Source organism: Muntiacus reevesi, chromosome 19, assembly GCF_963930625.1.
Source record: "Muntiacus reevesi chromosome 19, mMunRee1.1, whole genome shotgun sequence".
NCBI classification, from domain to species: Eukaryota; Metazoa; Chordata; class Mammalia; order Artiodactyla; family Cervidae; genus Muntiacus; species Muntiacus reevesi.
Genome location: NC_089267.1, coordinates 12,669,632 through 12,693,096, shown reverse-complemented (window position 1 = coordinate 12,693,096; position 23,465 = coordinate 12,669,632). Strand labels below are relative to the sequence as shown.

The following is a 23,465-nucleotide window of genomic DNA, read 5'->3' as shown; positions in this document are numbered from 1 at the left end:
ACAGCGGACAGCCCCAGAGGAGGAACACGCAGCAGCTTCCCTCCCAATGGGAGCACTCCAATCCCACCTGCCTCCCACCACAGATCAGAAACACATCTAAGAAACAAATCTGGGGACGTCTGCTCCAGCAACTAGGGAACAGACCCCACCTGTGACAGGACAGTGAGAACCACAGAGCAAAGGAAGGCCCCGCTCAGTATCCAGGGAAGGCTCTGGTCACACCACCAGTCAATGCCCCCTACCAAGGGAATAATGGCACAAGCCTCTGGACCAGCCTTACCCACCAGGAAGGAGACACCAGAGGTAGGAGGAACTATGATCCTGCAGCCGGCAGAAAGGAGACCACAAACACAGTAGTTAGACAAAACGAGACAACAAGTTGTTGCAGAGGAAGAAGCGAAGTAAAAAGCTATGAAGGACAAGTAAATGAAGAGGAGAGAGGCAATCTACCTGAAAAAGAATTCAGAGTAATGATAGTAAAGATGATCCAAGATGTCTAAAAAAGAATAGAGGCCTGGATTGAGAGGATATAAGAAATGTTTTACAATGACCTAGGAGAACTAAAGAACAAAAAAAGACATGAACTATAAAACAACTGAAATGAAAAATATACTAGAAGGAATAAATAGCAGAATAATTGAGGCAGAAGTGCAGATAAGTAAGCTGGAAGACAGATTGGTAGAAATCACTGACACAGAATAGAATAAAGAAAGAATGAAAATAAAGGACAGTCTAAGAGACCTCAGGGACAACATTAAATGCACCAATATTCCAATTATAGGGGTCTCAGGAGAAGAAGAAAAAGAGGCAGGGCCTCAGAAAATAGTTGAAGAGATGATAGTCATAAACTCCCCTAGATTGGGCAAGGAAATAGTCACTCAAGTCCAGGAAATGCAGAGTCCCATACAGGATAAACCCAAGTAGGAACACACTGAGACATAGAGTAATCAAACTAACAAAAATTAAATACAAATAAAAATGTTAAAAACAACAAGAAAAAAAAGCAGCAAACAACATGGGGGGATTCCCCATAAGGTTACCAGCTGATTTTTTAGCAGAAACTCTGCAGGCCAGAAGGAAGTGGTATATTATATTTAAATAGATGAAAGGGAAAAACAGACAACCAAGAATAGTCTACCCAGCAAGGCTCTCATTCAGATTTGACAGAGAAATCAAAAGCTTTATAGATGAGCAAAAGCTAAGAAAATTTAGCACCATCAGACCAACTTTGCAATGGATGCTAAAGGAACTTCTCCAGGCAGCAGGGAGAAAAAGAAGCCAAAACTAGAAACAAGAAATAACAAATGGGAAAGCTCACTGGCAAAGGCAAACATACAGCAAAAGCAGGAAATCACCTGTACACAAATATGATATCAGAACCAGCAACCATGAGAAGACACTACAAATGCAGAGAATGGAATTGAAATTAAGACATCAGTGATTTAAAACAAACGTACATATATATATAGATATATATATACACACACACACACACACACACACATATACATATACATGTAAAACTTTATCAAAATCTCATAGGAATACTTGTTGAAAAATAATTTCTTTGGTTTTGTATAAATATATTTCTGGAAGTATGTTTTCTTCATTGTTTTAGTTTGACTAAAGCAAAAAAGGAGACAGTTGTAAATCTTCTGATAAAGGTTACCCATATCATTAAATAAAATTTTAAAAATCCACTTACTGTGGGTATTGAAGGATGGATTTTTTAAACAGGATATAATTGCTTCACAATGCTGTTAGTTTCTGCTGAAAAACAAAGTGAATCAGCTATATGTGTGCAGCTCAAGGGGTCCCTCTTGAGCTTCCCTCCCACGTATCCCCATCCCACCACTCTAGAGCATCACAGAGCACAGAGCTGAACTTCCTGTACTTTATAACAGGCTCCCAATTGTTGTTCAGTCACTCAGTCATGTCTGACTCCTTGCAACCACATGGACTGCAGCATGCCAGTCTTCACCATCCTTCACTATTTCCTGGAATTTGCTCAAACTCACATCCATTGAATCAGTGATGCCATCCACAGTCTCAGCCTCTCTCTCCTCCTTCTCCTCTTGCCCTCAATCTTTCCCCACATAGGGGTCCTTCAAAATGAGTTGGTACAGGTGGCCAAAGTATTGGCGCTTCAGCTTCAGCATCAGTCCTTGCAATGTATACTCAGGGTTGGTTTCCTTTAGGACTTACTTGTTTTATCTCATTGCCATCCAAGGGACTCTCTCAAGAGTCTTCTCCAGCACCACAGTTTGAAGACGTCAATTCCTCAGCCAGTTCTTCAGCTCAGCCTTCTTTATGGTCTAACTCTCACATCCATACATGACTACTGGAAAAACCATAGCTTTGACTATATGGACCTTTGTTGGCAAAGTGATGTCTCTGCTTTTGAATGTGCTGTTTAGATTTTTTGTAGCTTTTCTTCCAAGGAGCAAGCATCTTTTAATTTCAATGGCTGCAGTCACCATCCACAGTATTTCTGGAGCCCAAGAAAATTGTCTGTCACTGTTTCGATTGTCTCCCCATCTATTTGCCATGAGATGATGGGACTGGATGACATGATTTAGTTTTTTGAATATTGAGTTTTAAGGTTCCCACTAGCCATCTATTTTATACATGATAGTGTATACATGTCAATCCTATATTATTGTTTCCTTACATCATTGTGAAAAATGAGGGCACTGTAATTACAAGACAATGTGCTTATAATTGATCCCAGTGATCATGAGATGGCTATTATTATAGAATTCAGCCTACAGAGGTCAAAAGTTAAAGGATTACACACATAACTTGACATATTGGTTTCCATTTTGTTTTCACATGGAAACTTTATGTTTCACATAAAGTCCTCCATTTTCATCCAGACTTTTAGTCATCAATTACCATGATGTAAATAAAACATCATGAATGTTACAAAATTTCACCACAAAGGGACTCAGTCTAGGTTTAAATAATCTTTTTATGATGCCACATGCTACACTGTGTTTTTTTTAATGTACATTATGTAAAGAATGTAAAACTCAAAGGCAAAGACTATAAATTTTTAGTAAAGTACTTCAATGACACACTGTCTGTGCTCAGTAAATTTTAAATAGCAAGTGAAAAAAAAATCTCATGGGAAATACAAACCAAAAAACTACAATAGATACAAACATAAAAAAGAAAAAGCAATCCAAACAAAACACTAAAGATGGCAATCAAACCACAAGAGAAGAAAACAAAGAGGAAGGGAAGAATAAAGACCTACAGAAATAAACCCAAAACATTTAAGAAAAATGGCAATAGGAACATACGTATCAATAATTACCCTAAATGTAAATGGATTAAACACTCCAACGAAAAGACAGACTGGCTGAATGAATACAAAAACAAGACCTATACATATACTGTCTATAAAAGACCACTTCAGACCTAAGGACACATAGAGACTGAGAGTGAAGGGATAGAAAAAGATATTTCATGCAACTTGAAATCAAAAGAAAGCTGGATAGCAATACTCATATCAGACAAAATAGACTTTAAAATAAAGACTGTTACAAGAGACAAGGAAGGACACTGCAAAATGATCAAGGGATCAATAAAAGAAGAAGATATAACAGTTATAAATATATATGCCTCCCAATATTGGAGCACCTCAATATATAAGGCAAATGCTAACAGTCAAAAGGGGGAAATCAACAGTGACACAGTAATAGTGGGGATCCTTAAACACCCCACTTACACCAGTGAACGGGTCACCCAGACAGAAAATCAGTAAGGAAACACAGGCCTTAAAGGACATATTAGACCAGTTAGACTTAATTGCTATTTATACAGCATTTCATCCAAAAGCAGCAGAATTCACTTTCTTCTCAGCTGAACACAGAACATTCTCCAGGACATATTACAAATCAAGCTTTGGTAAATTTAAGAATACTGAAATCATATCATCTTTTCCAACAACAATACTATAAGATTAGAAATCAATGACAGAAAAAAATGTAAAAAACACAAACACACGGAGGCTAAACAATACATTACCAAATAGCCAAGGGGTCACTGAGGAAACCAAAGAGGAAATCATAAAATACCTACACACAAATGACAAAAAAACCACGAAACAGCAAAACCTAGGGGACATGGCAAAAACAGTTCTGAGATGAAAGTTTATAGCAATAGTCTTCCCTCAAGAAACAAGATAAACCTCAAACAAACACATGAACCTTACACCTGGGCTTCCCAGGTGATAATAGTGGTAAAAACCTTCCGGTCAATGCTGGAGACGTAAGAGGTGCAGGTTCGATCCCTTGGTCAAGAAGATCCCCCGGAGGAGGGCACAACAACTCGCTCCAGTATTTTTGCCTAGAGAATCCCATGGACAGAGGACCCTGATGGGCTATGGTCCATAGGGTCGCAAAGAGACAAACATGACTGAAGTGACCTAGCATACATACACACAACCTAACACCTAAAGCAACTAGAGAAAGAAGAACAAAACAATGTCAGAGTTAGTACAAGGAAAGAAATCATAAAGATCAGAGCAAAAATAAATGAAATAAAGAAAATAACAGTAAAAATGAATGAAACTAAAAGCTAGTTCTTTGAGAAAATAAACAAAGCTGATAAACCTTTAGCAAGAGTCACCAAGAAAAAAGGGAGAGGACCCAAGTTAATAAAATCAGAAATAAAAAATGAGAAGTTACAACTGTCACCAAAGAAATGTAAAGTATCATAAGAGACTACTACAAACAATTTTACACCAATAAAATGGACAAACTTAGATGAAATAGACAAATTCTTAGAAAGATACAAGCTTTCAACACTGAATCAGGGAGAAATATTAAGAACAGACACAAGTACTGAAGTTGAAAATGTGATTAAGAAACTTCTAACAGGAACTTCCTGGTGGTTCAGTGGCTAAGACTCTGTGCTCCCAAAGCAAAGGGCCCAGGTTTGATCCCTGCTGAAGGAACAAGATCACACATTCCACAAATAAGACCCAGCACAGTCAAATGAATGAATGAATAAATAAATAAATTTAAAAAAAAAAAAGAAATTTCCAACAAACAAAAGTCAAGAGCCAGAAAAACAGGTGAAGTCTATCAAATGCTTAGAGAATAATTAACACCTATCCTTGTGAATCTCTTCCAAAATTTGAAGAGAAATGAACACTCTCAAGTTCAATCTACAAGGCCGCCATCACCCTAATACTAAAACCAGGTAAATATAACACAAAAAAAGAAAATTACAGGCCAACATCAATGGTGAACATAGAAGCAAAAATCCTCAACAAAATCCTAGCAAACTGAATACAACAATGCAGTAAAAGGATCATATGCCGTAATCAAGTGGGATTTATCCTAGATGCAAAGATTCTTCAAAATATGCAAATCAATCAGTGTGATACACCATATTAACAAACTAAAGAATAAAAACCATATGATCATCTCAATAGATGCAGAAAGAGCTTTCAGAAAAATTCAGCACACATTTTCGATGAAAAGTCTCCAGAAGTAGGCACAGAGGGAACCTATGTCAACATAACAAAGGCCATATGTAACAAACCTACAGCAAATATTATTCTCAATGGTGGAAACTGACAGCATTTCCTCTAACGTCAGGAACAAGACAAGGATGTCCACACTTACTACTATTATTCAACACAGTTTTGGAATTCCTAAAAACAGCAATCAAAGAAAAAGAATCCAAAATGGAAGAAGTAAAACTGTCACTGTTTGCAGGTGACATGAGCCTACACATAGAAAACCCTAAAGATGCTACCAGAAAACTTCTAGAGCTCATCAATGAATTTGGTAAAGTTGCAAGACAGAAAATTAATATACAGAAATGTCTTGCATTCTTATATGCTAACAACAAAAGATTAGAAAGAGAAATCAAGGAAATAATTCCATTTACCATGGCATCAAAAAAATAAAATACCTATGAATAAACCTACCTTAGGAGGCAAAGACCTATACTCAGAAAAGTATAAGATTATCATGAAAGGAATCAAAGATGACACAGAAAGATAGAGCATTTCCTTGACTTGGAAGAATCAATATTGTGAAAAATACTACACTACCCAAAGCAATCTACAGATTCAATGCAAATTACCAATTGCATTTTTCACAAAATTAGAACAAAACATTTTACAATTTGTATGGAGACACAAAAGACCCCAAATAGCCAAAGGAATCTTCAGTTCTAAAAAAAGTGAAGCTGATGGAATCAGGTTCCCTGTCTTAAGACTATACTACAAAGCTACAGTCATCAAAATAGTATGGTACTGGCACAAAAACAGAAGTATAGATTAGTGGAACAGGCTAGAAAGTCCAGAATAAATCTACACACCTATGGTCACCTAGTCTATGACAAAGGAGGCAAGACAATACAATGGAGAATAGACAGTCTCTTCAGTAAGTGATGCTGGGAAAACTGGACAAGTACATGTAAACAAGTGAAATTAGAATAATTCCTAATACCATACACAAAAATAAGCTCAAAATGGATTAAAGACCTAAATAAAAGGCCAGCTCCCATAAAACTCTTCGAGGAAAACATAAGCAGAATACTCTTTTACATAAATCACAGCAAAATCTTTTTTGATCCACCTCCTAGCGTAATGAAAGTAAAAATAAAAATAAACAAATGGGACATAATTAAACTTAAAATCTTTTGCACAGCAAAGGAAACCATAAACAAAACAAAAAGACAACCCCTCAGAATGGGAGAAAGTATTTGCAAATGAAGTAACCATTAAGGGCTTTATCTCCAAAACAAAGAGCTCATTCAGCTCAATATCAAAAAATCAAACTGAATCAAAAAAATAAAATGGGCAGAAACCCTAAACAGACATTTCTCCAAGGAAGATACACAGATGACTAAAAAGCACATGAAAACAAGCTTATCATCACTAATTATTAGAGAAATGCAAATCAAAACTACTACAAGGTATCACCTCACACTGGTCAGAATGGCCATCACCAAAAATCTATAGACAATAAGTTGTGGAGAGGATGTGGAGAAAAGGAAACCATTCTACAATGTTGGTGGGAATATAAATTCATACAGGCACTATGGAGATCAGTATGAAGTTTCCTTAAAAACTAAAACTAGAGCTACAATATGGTCCAGCACTCTCAGTCCTGGGCATATCCAGAGAAAACCATAAATCAAAATGATATATACATCTCAGTTTTCATTGCAGCCCTATTTATAATAGCCAGGACAACCTAAATGTACATCAACAGAGGGATAGATAAAGAAGATGTGGTACATAGAATATTACTCTATGGAATATTCCATATAGTAATTCCATAAATAATATGGAATATTACTTAAACTTAAAAAAGAATGAAATCATGCCATTTGCAGAAACATAGGTAGATCCAGAGATTTTCTTTCCGAGTGAAGTAAGTTATACACATGAGGATAAATATCATATGATATTGCTTATATGTGGAAGGTAAAAGAAAAGGTACAAAACAGGATTAGAGTTACAGATGTAGAAAACAAACTTATGGTTACTGGGGGTAACAGGGTTGGGGACAGACAAATTTGGAGATGGGATGGACATAAATGTGTTCCTATATATAAAATAGATAACTAACAGGGACCTAAATCAGATCCCTTATGACTATACAGTGGGAGTGAGAAAAGATTTAAGAGACTAGATCTGATAGACAGAGAGCCAGATGAACTATGGATGAAGGTTCATGACATTGTACAGGAGACAGGAATCAAGACTATCCCTAAGAAAAAGAAATGCAAAAAAGCAAAATGGCTGTCTGAGGAGGCCTTACAAACAGCTGTGAAAAGAAGAGAAGCAAAAAGCAAAGGAGAAAAGGAAAGATATTTCCATCTGAATGCAGAGTTCCAAAGAACAGCAAGGAGAGATAAGAAAGCCTTCCTCAGCCATCAGTGCAAAGACATAGAGGAAAACAACAGAATGGAAAAGACTAGAGATTTCTTCAAGAAAATTAGAGATACCAAGAGAACATTTTATGCAAAGATGGGCTCGATAAAGGACAGAAATGTTATGGACCTAACAGAAGCAGAAGATATTAAGAAGAGGTGGCAAGAATACATAGAAGAACGTACAAAATAGATCTTCATGACCCAGATAATCACAATGGTGTGATCACTCACCTAGAGCCAGACATCCTGGAATGTGAAGGCAAGTGGGCCTTAGAAAGCATCACTACAAACAAAGCTAGCGGAGGTGATGGAATTCCAGTTGAGCTATTTCAAATCCTGAAAGATGATGCTGTGAAAGTGCTGCACACAATATGCCAGCAAATTTGGAAAACTCAGCAGTGGCCACAGGACTGGAAAAGGTCAGTTTTCATTCCAATCCCTAAGAAAGGCAATGCCAAAGAATGCTCAAACTATCACACAATTGCACTCATCTCACACGCTAGTAAAGTAATGCTCAAAATTCTCCAAGCCAGGCCTCAACAATACAAACCATGAACTTCTAGATGTTCAAGCTGGCTTTAGAAAAGGCAGAGGAACCAGAGATCAAATTGCCAACAGCCGCTGGATCATCAAAAAGCAAGAGAGTTCCAGAAAAACATCTATTTCTGCTTTATTGACTATGACAAAGCCTTTGACTGTGTGGATCACAATAAACTGTGGAAAATTCTGAATGAGATGGGAATACCAGACCACCTGACCTGCCTCCTGAGAAATCTGTATGCAGGTCAGGAAGCAACAGTTAGAACTAGACATGGAACAACAGACTGGTTCCCAATAGGAAAAGGAGTATGTCAAAGCTGTTTATTGTCACCCTGCTTATGTAACTTATATGCAGAGTACATCATGAGAAACACTGGGTTGGAAGAAGCACAAGCTGGAATCAAGACTGCCTGGAGAAATATCAATAACCTCAGATATGCAGATGACAGCACCCTGAATGGCAGAAAGTGAAGAGGAACTTAAAAGCCTCTTGATGAAAGTGAAAGAGGAGAGTGAAAAGTTGGCTTAAAGCTCAACATTCAGAAAACTAAGATCATGGCATCCGGTCCCATCACTTCATGGGAAATAGATAGGGAAACAGTGGAAACAGTGACTGACTTTATTTTTCTGGGCTCCAAAATCACTGCAGATGGTGATTGCAGCCAGGAAGTTAAAGGACGCTTACTCCTTGGAAGAAGAGTTATGACCAACCTAGACAGCATATTAAGAAGCAGAGACATTACTTTGCCAACAAAGGTCCATCTAGTCAGGGCTATGGTTTTTCCAGTAGTCATGTATGGATGTGAGAGTTGGACTATGAAAAAAGCCAAGCACAGAAGAATTGATGCTTTTGAGCTGTGGTGTTGGAGAAGACTCTTCAGAGTCCCTTGGACTGCAAGGTGATCCAACCAGTCCATCCTAAAGGAGATCAATCCTAGGTGTACATTGGAAGGACTGATATTGAAGCTGAGGTTCCAATACTTTGGCCACCTGATGCAAACAGCTGACTCATTGGAAAAGATCCTGATTCTGGGAAAGATTGAGGGCAGGAGGAAAGGGGGACGACAGAGGATGAGGTGGTTGGATGGCATCACTGATTCAATGGATATGAGTTTGAGTAAACTCCAGGAGTTGGTGATGGACAGGGAGGCCTGGTGTGTTGCGATTCATGGGGTTGCAAGAGTCAGACATGACTGAGCAACTGAACTGAACTGAACTGAATAGAGACATACTTATTAGCACAGGGAACTCTACTCAATATTCTGTAATGGCCTATATAGGAAAAGAATCTAAAAAAGAGTGGATATATGAATGACTCATTGGAAAGACCCTGATGCTGGGAAAGATTGAAGGCAGGAGGAGAAGAGGACAACAGAGAATGAGATGGTTGGATGGCATCACTGATTCAATGGTCATGCATTTGGGCAAGTTCCTGGAGATGGTGAGGGACAGGTAAGCCTGGTATGATGCTGCAGTCCATGGGATTGGGAGGAGTTGGACATGACTTGGTGACTAAACAATAAACATGTATATATACATGTATATGTATTAAACTACCTTCAAAATAATTTTTTAAGAAAAAAGAAAGTAAAATGCACAATAGAAGAGCTGTAAGTTGGATCTGTATTCAGGACCTTGCTGCTGCTGCTGCTGCTGCTAAGTCGCTTCAGTCGTGTCCGACTCTGTGCGACCCCATAGACGGCAGCCCACCAGGCTCCCCCGTCCCTGGGATTCTCCAGGCAAGAACACTGGAGTGGGTTGCCATTTCCTTCTCCAATGCATGAAAGTGAACAGTGATAGTGAAATCGCTCAGTTGTGTCCGACTCCTAGCGACCCCATGGACTGCAGCCTACCAGGTTCCTCCATTCATGGGATTTTCCAGGCAAGAGTACTGGAGTGGGGTGCCATTGCCTTCTCCAATTCAGGACCTTATTGATCTCTAAAAGCCTGAAAAACAACCCCTCAGTAGCTCTTAAGGAACTGCTCTGAAGAGGCAGGGAGAGAAGCCAGTGTATACGTGATCTTTGGATAGGGAATACATGAAGTCAAGCACAGATCTCAGTAAAATACCACTAGTCACCAGGAACAGATATCTCAGTTAATGATTTTAGTGCTTTTCTATGTGTGGAAAGATGCAAGAATCTGGGTTTATTAAAATTCTCCCTAAGATATACATAACACTATCTAATGGGCCTGTTTTTCCAAAACACAGAGTACTTCATCCTATTTTTCACCCTGAATTCCTTTCAGGGTACACTGTCAATCCATGACTGAAATGCTAAAGATTCAGTCCTTCTAGAACTGGATGGTAGGCAATATTCTTTGTTTTACAATATTCATTACTTAGTTAAAGCTAAGAAGAATCGAAATCTTGCTCCTGCACACTTGGGCAAGGGCAATAAGAAGTTAATGCAATAACACATAGAGACATATTTGCTCATAACTTTATAAATTAAGGTGAACTTTGTATTTAGCACTTAAAACACATGTCTTAAATATCTATAGTGGGGGCTCCCCTGGTGGTCCAGTGGTTAAGAATCCATCTTGCAATGCAAGGAAAACTGGTTCAGTCCCTGATCCAGTAAGATCCCACATACCTCGAGGCAATTAAGCCCACGTGCCACAACTACTAAGCCAGCGCTCCGGAGCCCTCAAGTTGCAACAACTGAACCCAGGTGCTGCAATTACTGAAGCCCAAACACCTAGAGCCTGTGCTCCACAATAGAAGCCACCTCAACAAGAAGCCTGCACAGCACAACAATGAGTCGCCCCAGCTCGCCGCAACTAGAGAAAGCCCGCACACAGCAGTGAAGACCCACCGTAGCCAAAAAATCAAATGACTAAATAAATCTTAAAAATATATACACCTATAGTGGGGGTCAGCTGAAATTCTCCAAATACCACAACTGAAATTTAATAAGGCACCTGATAGTTATGTTCAGAACAAGTCCATATTTCTCCATCTTCTTCATTTCTTTCTTTCCATCCTTTCTCCCTTAACTCCTGTAACTACATTCCTATAGTTTATTTATTCATGTGGATATGTTCTTAATTGCAGTTACGTCAAATTCTATCAATTAGTTAAACATTTATGAATATCTAGTGAGTTAGAGGTAGTGTTAGGGGCTGTAAGAGATGAAACATGAGTGTGATAAGACGGCAGTTAGTATCTGCCATATTGAGGTTTCAAAGAATGCCAGGGCCTTTAGTACATATCTTTATGATTATTATTTTATTATTTATAAGTATACAGTTCAGAACCTACAGAATACTCTGGGCACATGAATTAGATAGCATTTACCATAAATATGGAAACAGAGGTGGTAAAGGACAAGAGCATTGGTTCAAAATGTGGTATGTGAATCAAGACGGCGTGCAAGTGTGCAAGCACTCTTTGAGACCCCATGGACTGCAGCCCACCAGGCTCCTCAGTCCATTGGATTCTCCACGCAAGAATAGTGGAGTGGGTTGTCATGCCCTCCTCCAGGGGATCTTCCCGACCCAGGGATTGAACCCACCTCTCATGTCACCTGCTTTGGCAGGCAGGTTCTTTACCACTAGTACCACCTGGGAAGCCACTAACACCAGTAAAAACAATTAGTTCAAGTCCAAGGCAATATATTAATACCTAAAAGCTAAATTGTACACTGAGACCCTAAATCAGCCATGGTAAATTCCCAGCTCAGGTGCCAATACCTGGCCCTGCCTCCCCTACAGACATTCACAGCTGACTCTGGCTCTTATGCTCAAGAGGTTCCAACTCCTATCAGTGGGTACAGGTTGTGTGTGCACTCAGTTGCGTCCAACTCATTGTGACCGCTTGGACCATAGCCCACCAGGCTTCTCTGTCCATGGAATTTTTCTAGGCAAGAATACTGGAGTGGGTTGCTATTTCCTCCTCCAAGAGATCTTCCCGACTCAAGGATCAAACCTTCATCTCCTGCATTGGCAGGCAGATTCTTTACCACTAGCACCACCTGGCTAGTGGCCTCAAAATCCCTGGCAGAACCCCTTCAGACCATCATTATCAAATGATTATAGCTGGTATTCAAGAGAGCTCTATTCGCTGTCACTGTCTCAAATGGAGAGCAGCTCCAGTCTTCCTGCCTGGGAGTGAAGGGGTCGGGGCAGGGATGCTGAGAGCAAAGAATAAATGTGGGCGCTTAGCCATCAGTGCTCAGTCAACTGCTGTTACGGAATGCCTCGTACTTGCCAGGCAGAAGTCCCAATTTTCCTCTTAAATTGCAAAGGCAAAAAAATAGAAGTTGTAGAACTTGTCGCCAGGACTTAACCTCTCTGGGGAGCTGTATTAGTTTCTTAGGACTGCCATATCAAAGTACCTCAAACCGGGTGGCTTAAAATCACAGTAAAGTATTGTCTCACGGTTCTGAAGCGGGGAGTCTGAATCCAAAGTGTCAAAAAGACCTTGCTCCTGAAAAGGAGCATCCTGAAAGCTGCAGACGGATGCTTCCTTGCCTCTCTCCAACGTCTAGTCTTTGGGTGCTCTTTGGCGTTTCCAGGCTTGCAGCCCCATAACTCAAATCTCTTCCTTTGTCATTACATGGTGTTCTTCCTCTGGATCTCTGTCTTCATGCAGCCGACTTCTTTTATAATGCAACTACCCTATTTCCAAATAAGGTCACATTCTGGAGTACCGAGGGTTAGGACTTCCACATGGCTTTTGGAGAACATGATTCAATCCGTAACCAGGGCTCAACCAGAAAACCTCTTCACCCCTACCATTTTTAATAATGAAAAAAAAAATAGCAATGGATAAGATACCAAGTTAAAAAGCATCAGCCCCCAGTGATCATGAGCCTCTGCTTAACAACTCTAAGGACCATGTAGTTACCAGCACCTGAAATTGATTCCCCCTGACACGTGCCCAAATCGGCCCACGTGTAACAATTCTGCAATGTGAGCTTGCAGGTGGCAGCATCTGGGATATTTGAAGGAAAGTGTCCAAGTCCATGTGGTTTCTTTCACCAGCTCAGTGTCCCCACATCCCTTCCTCTTTCATCCTGACATCTTTATGGCTTCTCTGTCCCGTATGGGCTCCAGTTGGTCTTCCTTCTTAAACTGTGATGGTAGTCACCAGGCAAAACACCCTGAAACATGCAGGGTGTACTGAAATGAGTCACGTCCCTTGTTGAGAAACTGGAGGCATTTGCTCTCTTGTCACTGACTCAGAAAAAAGTCATCCCATCTTTTTCTGTGTGTCCTGCCAGTTGATGTCCCCCTCGTGCTGAACGCACACAGTTCTCCAAACTTCGAGAAAATCAAAGAGAGTAAAAGTCTCTACCCATCAGAGCAAAGAATCTTCCAAAGTCCTCTCACTATTCCTCCTCCCTGGGGACATGACCTCACAGGTGAACAGACAGAAGAGAGAAGGCTCTGGCTCCCAGCTCATGGGACGTGAAGAAGAAGCTGAAGGCAAAACGAGAGACACAGTGCTTGCCTGAGAGGGAGTCACTGACAAAGAAAGCGAAAATGATGGGAACTTCAGGATGCAGAACGGATGGCAGAACTGGGAAGAAAAGAAAGGCTTAGGGGTGCCTCAGGGATGCACCCACAAGGTGCTCTGCCAGCTCAGGAGGGGTCCTCGTGGGGGAGGTGATGCCTCACGTTCCTATACAGTTGGTGGGATGAACAAAACTAGATCAAGGGGTACAATACCCCCATATCTGAACCTCCATAATCTGAATTCATCACTGATAACCTTGAATACAGGTTTCCCAGGTGACTCAGTGGTAAAGGATCCACCTGCCAATGCAGGAGACGTGGGTTCCATCCCTGGGTCAGGAAGATCCCCTGCAGAAGGGAATGGCAACCCACTCCAGTATTCTTGCCTGGAGAATCCCACAAACAGAGGAGCCTGGTGAGCTACAGTCCATGGGGTCACAAAGAGTCAGACAAGACTTAGCAACTAAAACAACAGCAAGAACCTTGAATACACCATTACCTGAACCTTCTTCAAGGACCCATTTTGAAACACCTTAGCAGAAACGATGACCTGGCAGGAGTAGGAAGGAGAAAAGAACCCATCCCCCCCAGTAGAGCACCCCATCTCGTCCACCGTGAGCATCAGAGATGACGTCAGAGCACTGTGAGCTTCAAAGGGACCCAGTCAGAAGGAACAACTCAACTGGAGAATGGGAGAATTCCTTTACCTTCTACCCAAAGTTACGCACATCAGCTCAGTCGCTCAATTGTGCCTGACTCTTGGCAACTCCATGTACTGCAGCACGCCAGGCCTCCCCATCCATCACCAACTCCCAGGAGTTTACTCAAACTCATGTCCAAAAGTTGGTGATGCCATCCAACCATCTTATCCTTTGTCATCCCCTTCTCCTCCTGCCTTCAATCTTTCCCAGCATCTGGGTCTTTTCAAATGAGTCAGTTCTTCACATCAGGTGGCCAAAGTATTGGAGCTTTACCTTCAGCATCAGTCCTTCCAATGAATATTCAGGACTAATCTCCTTTAGGAAGAACTGGTTTGATCTCCTTACAGTCCAAGGGACTCCCCAGTCTCCAACCTAAGTTTTCTCGTGTTGAGATACAGATTTATTTGTTGATCTAAACATTAATATCTTCTCAGTGATTCCAATGACTTAAGGAATTCATTGACATTGAATTGAGACATTAAATTAATTAACTAGAGTCATTAAGCTGACTCAGTGATCTAGAAGTTCCCAGCATCATTTAACTAAGGAATTTCTCAAACTTAGAACTACTGATATTTGCCCCTCTTGATATGTGCCCTTTGTTGTGGAGTCGGGCACTGCAGGACGTCTAACAGCATCCTTGGTTTCTACCCAGTAGATGCCAGTAGCACTGTGTTCAGTTGTGACCAAAAAAAAAAAAAAAATCTCCAGTCATTGCCAAGTTTCACCCAGTTGAGAACCATTGTATTGTCTTTAGGGGGCTTTCCAGGTAGCTCAGTGGCAAAGAACTTGCCTACCAATGCAGGAGATGCAGAAGACGTGGGTTCAATCCCTGGGTCAGGAAGATCCCCTGGAGTAGGCAATACCTGCTGGCTCCAGTATTCTTGCTTGGAAAATTCCACGGACAGCAGAACCTAGAGGGCCACAGTACATGGGGTCCCAAAGAGTCGGACTGTGTAGGCATGCATGCTATCTTTAACATTTCACAGAAGCCTAGAAAATTTGTGGCAAGAAAAGTGTTAACACCAAGGAGAAATCAGGAAAATAAACCTGAAATGTTGGTCTGCGGATGCAAGAGTCCATGCCTCCATTTTCCTGGGTATACAAACTGAGCATTCTGTGCTCAGTCACTCAGCCGTGTTCGACTCTGTGGCCCACGGACTGTAGCCCACCAGGTTCCTCTGTCCATGGGATTTTCCAAGCAAGAACACTGAAGCCGGTTGCCATTTACTACTCCAGGGGATCTTCCCAAACTAGGGATCAAAACTGCATCTCTCATGTCTCCTACATTTGTAGGCAGATTCTTTACCACTAGTGTCATCTGGGAAGTCCGTGCATTCTGTATTTCTGCATAATTTCCAGAAGCTAAGTGAGTCCTCACCTCACATCTTTCACTTGTATATCACTTACCTCTTCACACATCCCACTCCAACAACAAGTGCAAAGAGTGAGGAGGGAAGTGAAGGCTACTGGTGGCCAAGTTTCTCTCCTTTCATTATGTCAAAATCTAACACAATAATCACCCCTCAAATCTACTCTCAGACATCCCATTTCTCTCCATTAAATAGGTTTAGGTAAAAGAGATGTGCTATACATATGATAGAAAATAAAAACAGCACTGGTAATAAATCGATGGAAATTTTCATTTTTATTGATAAACCATGATTTTCTATTGAATACATAATCAAGTACAATTAATAATATAACAATACTCTAACATTTAAAATTTAAGCTTTCAGAATCACCCTGGTTCAATATATAAAGCTTTAGTTTCTGTGAAAATGTTTTATTTCAATAGTATCCTTCTTATATGCAAACAAGGTCTTAAAATAGATTTATGAATAAAATTTTATAAAGCCTACTGTGTACAAAAGAAATTGATTCTACCACATCAACTGCACCTCAGTAGAAATCCAAAACATAAAGGTTTGAAGGACCAGAATAGAGCCACATTCTATTAACTATATCAAAGATAAATCTTAAAGATCTATAAGTGGAACATGGAACTATCCTCTACCACTGATTCAATACCCTGACAGAAGAGAGGTAAATCATGGTCTCGTGACACAGAATTTTTCTTAAATATGTACTAATATGATCTTTATTACAAAGACACACACATACCAATGTGTAAGTGTCCTGTGAAGTGAGAAACTCAGAAATCACCCAGGAAATGTCTATTTTTCTATATTATAACTATTGAAATGAAATGGCAACATTTTGTGGAATGATGCATGTGGCACTGTCTTATGATGAGGCACATGAAAACACAATTCAATGGATAGAAATAGTTTTGAAACAAGCCTACCCACAACTGATATATTCTTTATTAAAAATGTATATTTATTGCTTAGTTTCCTGAAGAAAGTGGTGATAAAATAATTGCACCTCAAATTACTCCCAACACAACTTAAGATATTTAATATTAACATGAATATCAACTGAGTAGATGACAGGAAATTTTTAAGTTCTTAAATGTGCTATGCTTTACTGAAATTTGAAAACAGACAAAAAATAGAATATTCTTCTAATAGAAGCCTCTTAGGGTATATAAGGTTCTGAAGCTTCTCCAAGAGTCAGTCCACTAACTGTCTCAAATTTACAAAATGCAAGAAAATGATGCTCCCAGGAATAAGTAATGGCACCAGGACCCATGGGAGCTACTTGACGAACTCCAAGTACTGTCTTCATTTAAAGAACATTGTCAGGGAGCTATTTACAACATATTTTTATAAAAATCAGTATTAAACTTCAATAAAGCAAATTAGAAATGAGGTTGTTACAAAAAACTCCAGATTACATGCTGGAAGACTAATAAAATGGCTCCTTTAAAGAATGATAAAGAAAAATCATAGCTCCAATTTTTAAAATTGGATGGTCAGAAATGTTGAATGACATCAAAATGAATGATATCAGAATAACTGAATTGGATCAAAATAATCAAAATAAAGATTACTAGCATTCTGTTGCCAGAATATTTGTAACTAAATTTAACATAAAAAGAAATTATGGTTCAATATAACCTTTTTTAAAAAAATTATTACACTCAGGCTCAAAAAACGGAAACAGGGAGAATTATGCTATGTACAACTCTGAAAATTCCCACATGTAGAATATAGCATTGCATATGTAAGCAACAAACTGTTAGGCAATAAGCATATATCTGGATTTTAACACAATGTTCCACAGATTATAATATAACCAAAATACTAAACCAAAGTTATTGTTAGAGTATTTTTAAAATCTTACTAAAGTATAATAGGACAATACAATAAAAGGAATTTTTTCATTGACCCAACATATTTTAATGGGTTTTAATTACTTTTTTAGAATTATAACTGAAGGCAGTAACGTGTTGAAACCAAATACAATAGTGTTGATCTGTCCTTGAATTTATGTGGCTACTAGTTATTCCCAACATTCCATGTCTGGAACCCCTGGCCAGTCAAAACTGGAAGCAGCATATGCTGGTGTCTTAATAATGAGGTTCCCACTTGGCAGGAAAGAAGGAGAGACTTCAGATTTATAGCAGTAAGTGAAATTGAGTGCACTGGAGAAGTTTCACCATCAGGAAAGTAAAAGGCACAACAAGGTTTCTAATTGTTACTCATAGCATGTGAAGAAGAGTTAATAATGTCAATTCCTGCTACTACTGCTCTCTTTTAACCCAGATACCTGTGGCTTTTTTGGACCCTCTTCATCCCAGCCCACGGCTGTCACAGAGGCTGCCTCCGAGCGGCGTGATGGAGGAAGACGCGGGCATCCCCTCTGCCCACGCACCTCCAACCATGGACCGCCCCTCCCACTGCGTCCCCTCCCGCTCTTCCTCCTCAATCCCATCCTCCTCCTCACCTTCAATATGTTTTAATACATCTGTAATGTATTTTTAATACATTAAAATATTAGTTACAAGGTGAGTGTTTAACCCAAAACTCTGAAATAATTCACACAAAAAAATATCAGATCTCTAGTTTTTAAATGAGGAAATAGATTTTTTAAAATGTACACCGTCTTTCAATGGCTTTTCATTCTTGTGTTTCAAGATTCTATACTTGAAGTCTGGAATGAACAGTATATAAGCTACAGAATCGAAAGCTATTGATGGGTAGTCTGAGTTTCTCTGGGCAGTGGGGTAGGGGAAGCGGGATCCTTTGCCAATACCCTCCTCCAAGTTCATTTTAAGATACTTTCACCTCCAAAGAAGTCCTAACATATAAAAGCCAAAAATTCCACACAGGAAAGCCCAAACCCAAGTCTCTTTTTTGGATCAGACTGTTTCAAAGGGGTAACACAACTAAAAACTTTTCCCCACTTGAAAGTATATACAAGAAAATTATATATCTGTTATTTAACTGCTCTCACTCCATAGACCATCCTCTAAGGATCTATTTTCTAAACTCAGGATTTAAGCTTTAAAAGCCTGAAATTAGTAATTCCTACCTTTGTGTCCAAAATATCCATAAGCAATCCATGAATATCCACTCCACTGTAATTTCTTTAAATTCACTACAATAAAAATATTCTTTTCAAAATTCACTTTAAAATATATTATTTGTATGTTTTAATTTTGGATTTATTTTTAAACAGCTGAAAATAGTATAACATAGCTTCTTTGGAGCCCATGACAATTACATTTCTACATCCCCTTGAGATAAATGCTGAGTTCAGGAGTAAAATTAAACCACTTTTTGGATTTAGTAAAAGATCTTTACATTTTTTGATGTATCTAAAATATTTCAATATTTTTCAATAGGAAAGAAGAAAGAAAGAAGGGAAGGGAAGGAAGAATGAAAAAAGAAAGAGGTGACAAAAGAAGACAAACAGGAAAGGGAGAAGAAAGGAATCTTTCTTTAAAACTTCACTCACATAAATGAGTATTATCCTTCTAAATACCAGGTAACCAATGAGCCAGATGCTCAAAATTCAAGAATCTTCTGTAAGGTTCAGAGCAAGCATTAGATGTCAGTGGTGGTCTGACGCTCAGACACCTGAATCCAGAAGGTTCCACAGGACCCTGGCCAACACTGTACAGTGCTTCACACCTCTCTGACCCCCATCAAACCCCAGCTTCTTTCCCAGACCACAGGGAGGTCAGTCCGCTGCATCTCGTACAGAATTTGGTTGTGTCCCCCTGGAGGCTCAGATGGTAAAGAATCCACCTGCAATCCAGGAGACCTAGGTTCAAGCCCTCGGTTGGGAAAATCCCTGGGAAAAGGGAATGGCTACCAACTCCAGCAACCTTGGGGAGGATGCCATGGATAGAGGAGCCTGGTGGGATACAGTCCATGGGGTCATAAAGAGTCAGACACGACTGAGTGGCTAACACTTTCAGCTTCCAACTGATCATCCCCCATGACTTGTCACATGTGTCTCCTGGTCTAGGATCTTCTTGTCCAAGCCCCAAAAGGCACATGTGGCAATGATCTCTGACCCTCAGCCTGAACAAAGCCTGCGTGTGGGCTGGGTTCACAGAGAAGATCACCCAGGGCTCCTCTGATCACTTCCCAGTGACCCCAACCTCTGAGCCATGGGCAGCACAGCAAAGCCCAGTCTCTCTGCTTCCCTCCAGAGGGAAAACAGGCGAAAAGCAAGGGATGGGGTATGCGACTACATCTGGAGTGGAACAACATCATTTTCCTTAAAAAAAAAATAAAAATCACCACCTCCATCCTAAAGAAAAACACTATATCTGATCAAGAAAGATGTAGAGACCATGGGGTTTCCAGGGGGTCACTAGTGGGAAAGAACCTGTCTGCCAATGCAGGAGACGTGGGTTCAATCCCTGGGCCGGGAAGATCCCCTGGAGGAGGGCATGGCAACCCACTCCAGTATTCTTGCCGGAGAATCCCATGGACAGAGGAGCCTGGCAGGTTCATAGGATCAAAAAGAGTCGGACAGGACTAAGCGACTTAGCCAGCTCAGCACAGCACTGAGGCAGCTGGGGTGGGTGGGGTGGGCAGGAGTTTGGGGTGGATACGGAAGGCACAGAACAAGCTCTTCCCTTGGGCCTTTTCACGGTTACTACTAAAGCAGAGACTGACATACAGCAGTGCTTAAGAATCCAGGCTCACTCATTTCTTCTAAAAAATGAAAAGAATCATCTAAAATAATGCATTTATTCTGGAGAAACCACCACCTCCAAAAAAATCCTAAAAAATTTTAAGAGGGGAAAATAAAAGAATACAGCTGCAATAATTCTTATTTTTTTGTTCCACACAGAAGTCAGGGGGGAAAGAAAACATCTATGCAGCTACACACACAAGGACCTGTTGTTATTAATACATCTCCCCCACTTCTACCGGCCTCCCAACTCATAAAGAGAAAAACATTGATTTTCCAAGCAGAGGTAATATCTGATTATGACGACAAGACAGTCACGTGTGGCTTTTGGAAATGCAAGTGTTTCATGGAGTCTTCGGGAAACAAATCACGGCCAAGGCTGCAAGGAGAGCAGAAGCGCGGGGCCGAGGAGGAGGAGGCGGGCGGCCAGGCGCGGGAGGCGGGCCGGGGCGGCGCGGGCGCAGGGGCCGCAGGCGAGCGCGTCCCCGCAGAGGTCACAGGAGGTCAGCTGCGCCCTGGAGTTGTAGCTTCTCACCGCTCGCCGCCCTGTTCAAAGAGGCAGACGTCGCTTTAGATGCCTCCTGCGTTTGGAAACGGGTACTCTGCCAAAACTTAAGAGCCCTTCGAGACACTTTTCTGAGTTTTCCGTTCTTCACATCATCTTATTTTTCTTTACAAGAAAAACAGCAAAACTGCCAGGAGCCCAAACTGCGAAGCAAGTCCAAGAGAGAAACGGTGCTTTCAAGTGCAATTTCTGTACCACCAGCAGCTGGCCGGCATTAAAAGAGGAAAAACAGACCCCAGCTGCACGGCCCAGGTCAAGCGCAACCTGGAACCCTTCCTGGAAAGGGAAAGGTTGTACCTTGAGGGTGTTTTAGCCTCCTTGAGACTTCATTTTTGGACGATATTTCCTATGCCTTCAAGTAAAGTTCTAATCATTAGAACTCCTGAAGAGAAATATTCACGTGGGCTTTATTTTAAAATGCAAAAAAATGTGAAAAGAACTCTGTGTGACGCCTTGTTCCAGCGTCTTAAAATGTTAAGCACAACAGTCTCTAAAACTACTGAACTTGAGTAAATTTTGTAGTACAAGCTAATATTTTAAAAACTACATAAAGCACCAATAGCATTATAATAAACTTACTATAAGGCATAAATGATTTTTATTTTTACAGTTTTTAAGAAACTTTGTTTTCAAATTCCTTCATGGTTTTTCATTGTTTTAAATATTATAAATATGCTTTCTGACTCTAGGGTTTTTCAAAGTGGGTTTTATTATCCTGATCTTACCCATGTTTTCATTTTAAATGCCCCCCAATACATAAGTCATTTTCCACAAAAAAAAAAAAAACTTTATGGAGACTGAATCTTTTTTGCTTCTTAAATGTTTAAAATATTCTCCATACACCTGAGAAATATCAATTGGAGAATCTTTCAGCTAGATTATTAAATAACAAATTTGGGTAAATTTGTTATTTTGTCACCGAGTCTCTACCTGAGTCTTTCATCCTTTCATCAGAAAAAAAAAAAAAAATGCTGCATCAGTCTTAATGTCCCACAAGAACTGGGTGAATGCTCTACCCCAACTTCAATATGAAGCAAAAGATGAGAGGAACTGGTTTGTTGACTTAGAAGGAGAGCAAGGTGGTGCTACCTCTTGAATACCCTGCAAAGACTCCCAACCATGCGGACAGGTTCCTCATACTCTAAAGTGTAATTATCTACAACTTCCTGGGACATGAAAATGTTCACGATTCTCATGCATTCTGATGATTCTGAGCCGCTAGGAGTGCTTATTCAGGACGAATGTGATTACAAGCAGAAATGTTAGCCTGCTGGTCTCACACTGACAAAAAATCACTCCCTGACTGAACAGAGACTTGTCCTGATCAGCTTAGATGATCTCCAAACCAGATCTCTACTTTCACATAATAAATTTCTAATATTTTATAAAGTAAAAGTTACCAGTAAAATCAAAGAAGCGCAAGTTATTTTTCAGACCATATTTTTCTTGAAATGATTTTAAAAAAAATCTAATAAATACATTTTAGCAAAACAAGACTCCCTCAGTGAAGAAACAGCTAAATCCCACTGAGGTTTGCCAACACGGATGGTGTTCACGTTCTCTACTGAAGAAGTCTTGTTTTAAAACCAGAACCAGATGGAGTGGGTGCTTGGAACAAGAAAAGAACCTTGGAATTCTCTGTGTCAGTTTTGTTGTTGTTGTTGTTGTTTTAATTTTAACTGTGAGTTGAAAACCTTAAATATTACGAGCAAAAACATCATTTTAATAGATGCAAAATGCTACCTTGTGATTGTATTTTGTAAATTATCAATTGTCTTCATTTAAATGGAAAGCTCACCTCCTGCTGCACCACCTCCTTCACTACCCCCAACTACACCCTCCCCCATAAAACTAATTCAGTAGACGGCCACTTTGAATGAATGAAAGCCTGGCTTAACTCCTAAAGTACTGGGAACTCCAGAACACACTTACTTGGTTCATAGTAGTCCACTATGGACACTGAAGCATCTTGTGTATTTGACACTCTAAAGCTTCTCACAGCAGGAATATCAACACAAAACTGGGTTTCATTTACCTTGAAAAATACAGAAGACTTTTAAAGGGGTGGCAGACTGTGTTCATGATAAAAGACATTTCTTATCATTTATCAAACAGTTATAGAAATTAACATTTAGGCAGCATTTCTACACACCCAGTACTGTGGTAAGCACTTTACAGAAATCACATCATTTATTTTGTAAAACAATCTTTGCATGATCAGTATGGTT

General features: G+C 40.0%; 1 protein-coding gene across 1 annotated transcript in view; it reads right to left on the bottom strand.

Annotated features, from left to right (window-relative positions):
* Positions 1-16,241: 16,241 nt before the first annotated feature.
* Positions 16,242-23,465, bottom strand: part of CD109 (CD109 molecule) — a 133,232-nt gene continuing 126,008 nt past the window's right edge. The window contains exons 32-33 of the mRNA XM_065911293.1: positions 23,170-23,272; positions 16,242-21,218 (exon numbers count right to left, since the gene is read on the bottom strand). Of these exons, the coding sequence (XP_065767365.1) occupies positions 21,040-21,218; positions 23,170-23,272 (282 nt within the window). The 3' untranslated portion in view covers positions 16,242-21,039. The remainder of the gene's footprint in view (positions 21,219-23,169; positions 23,273-23,465) is intronic.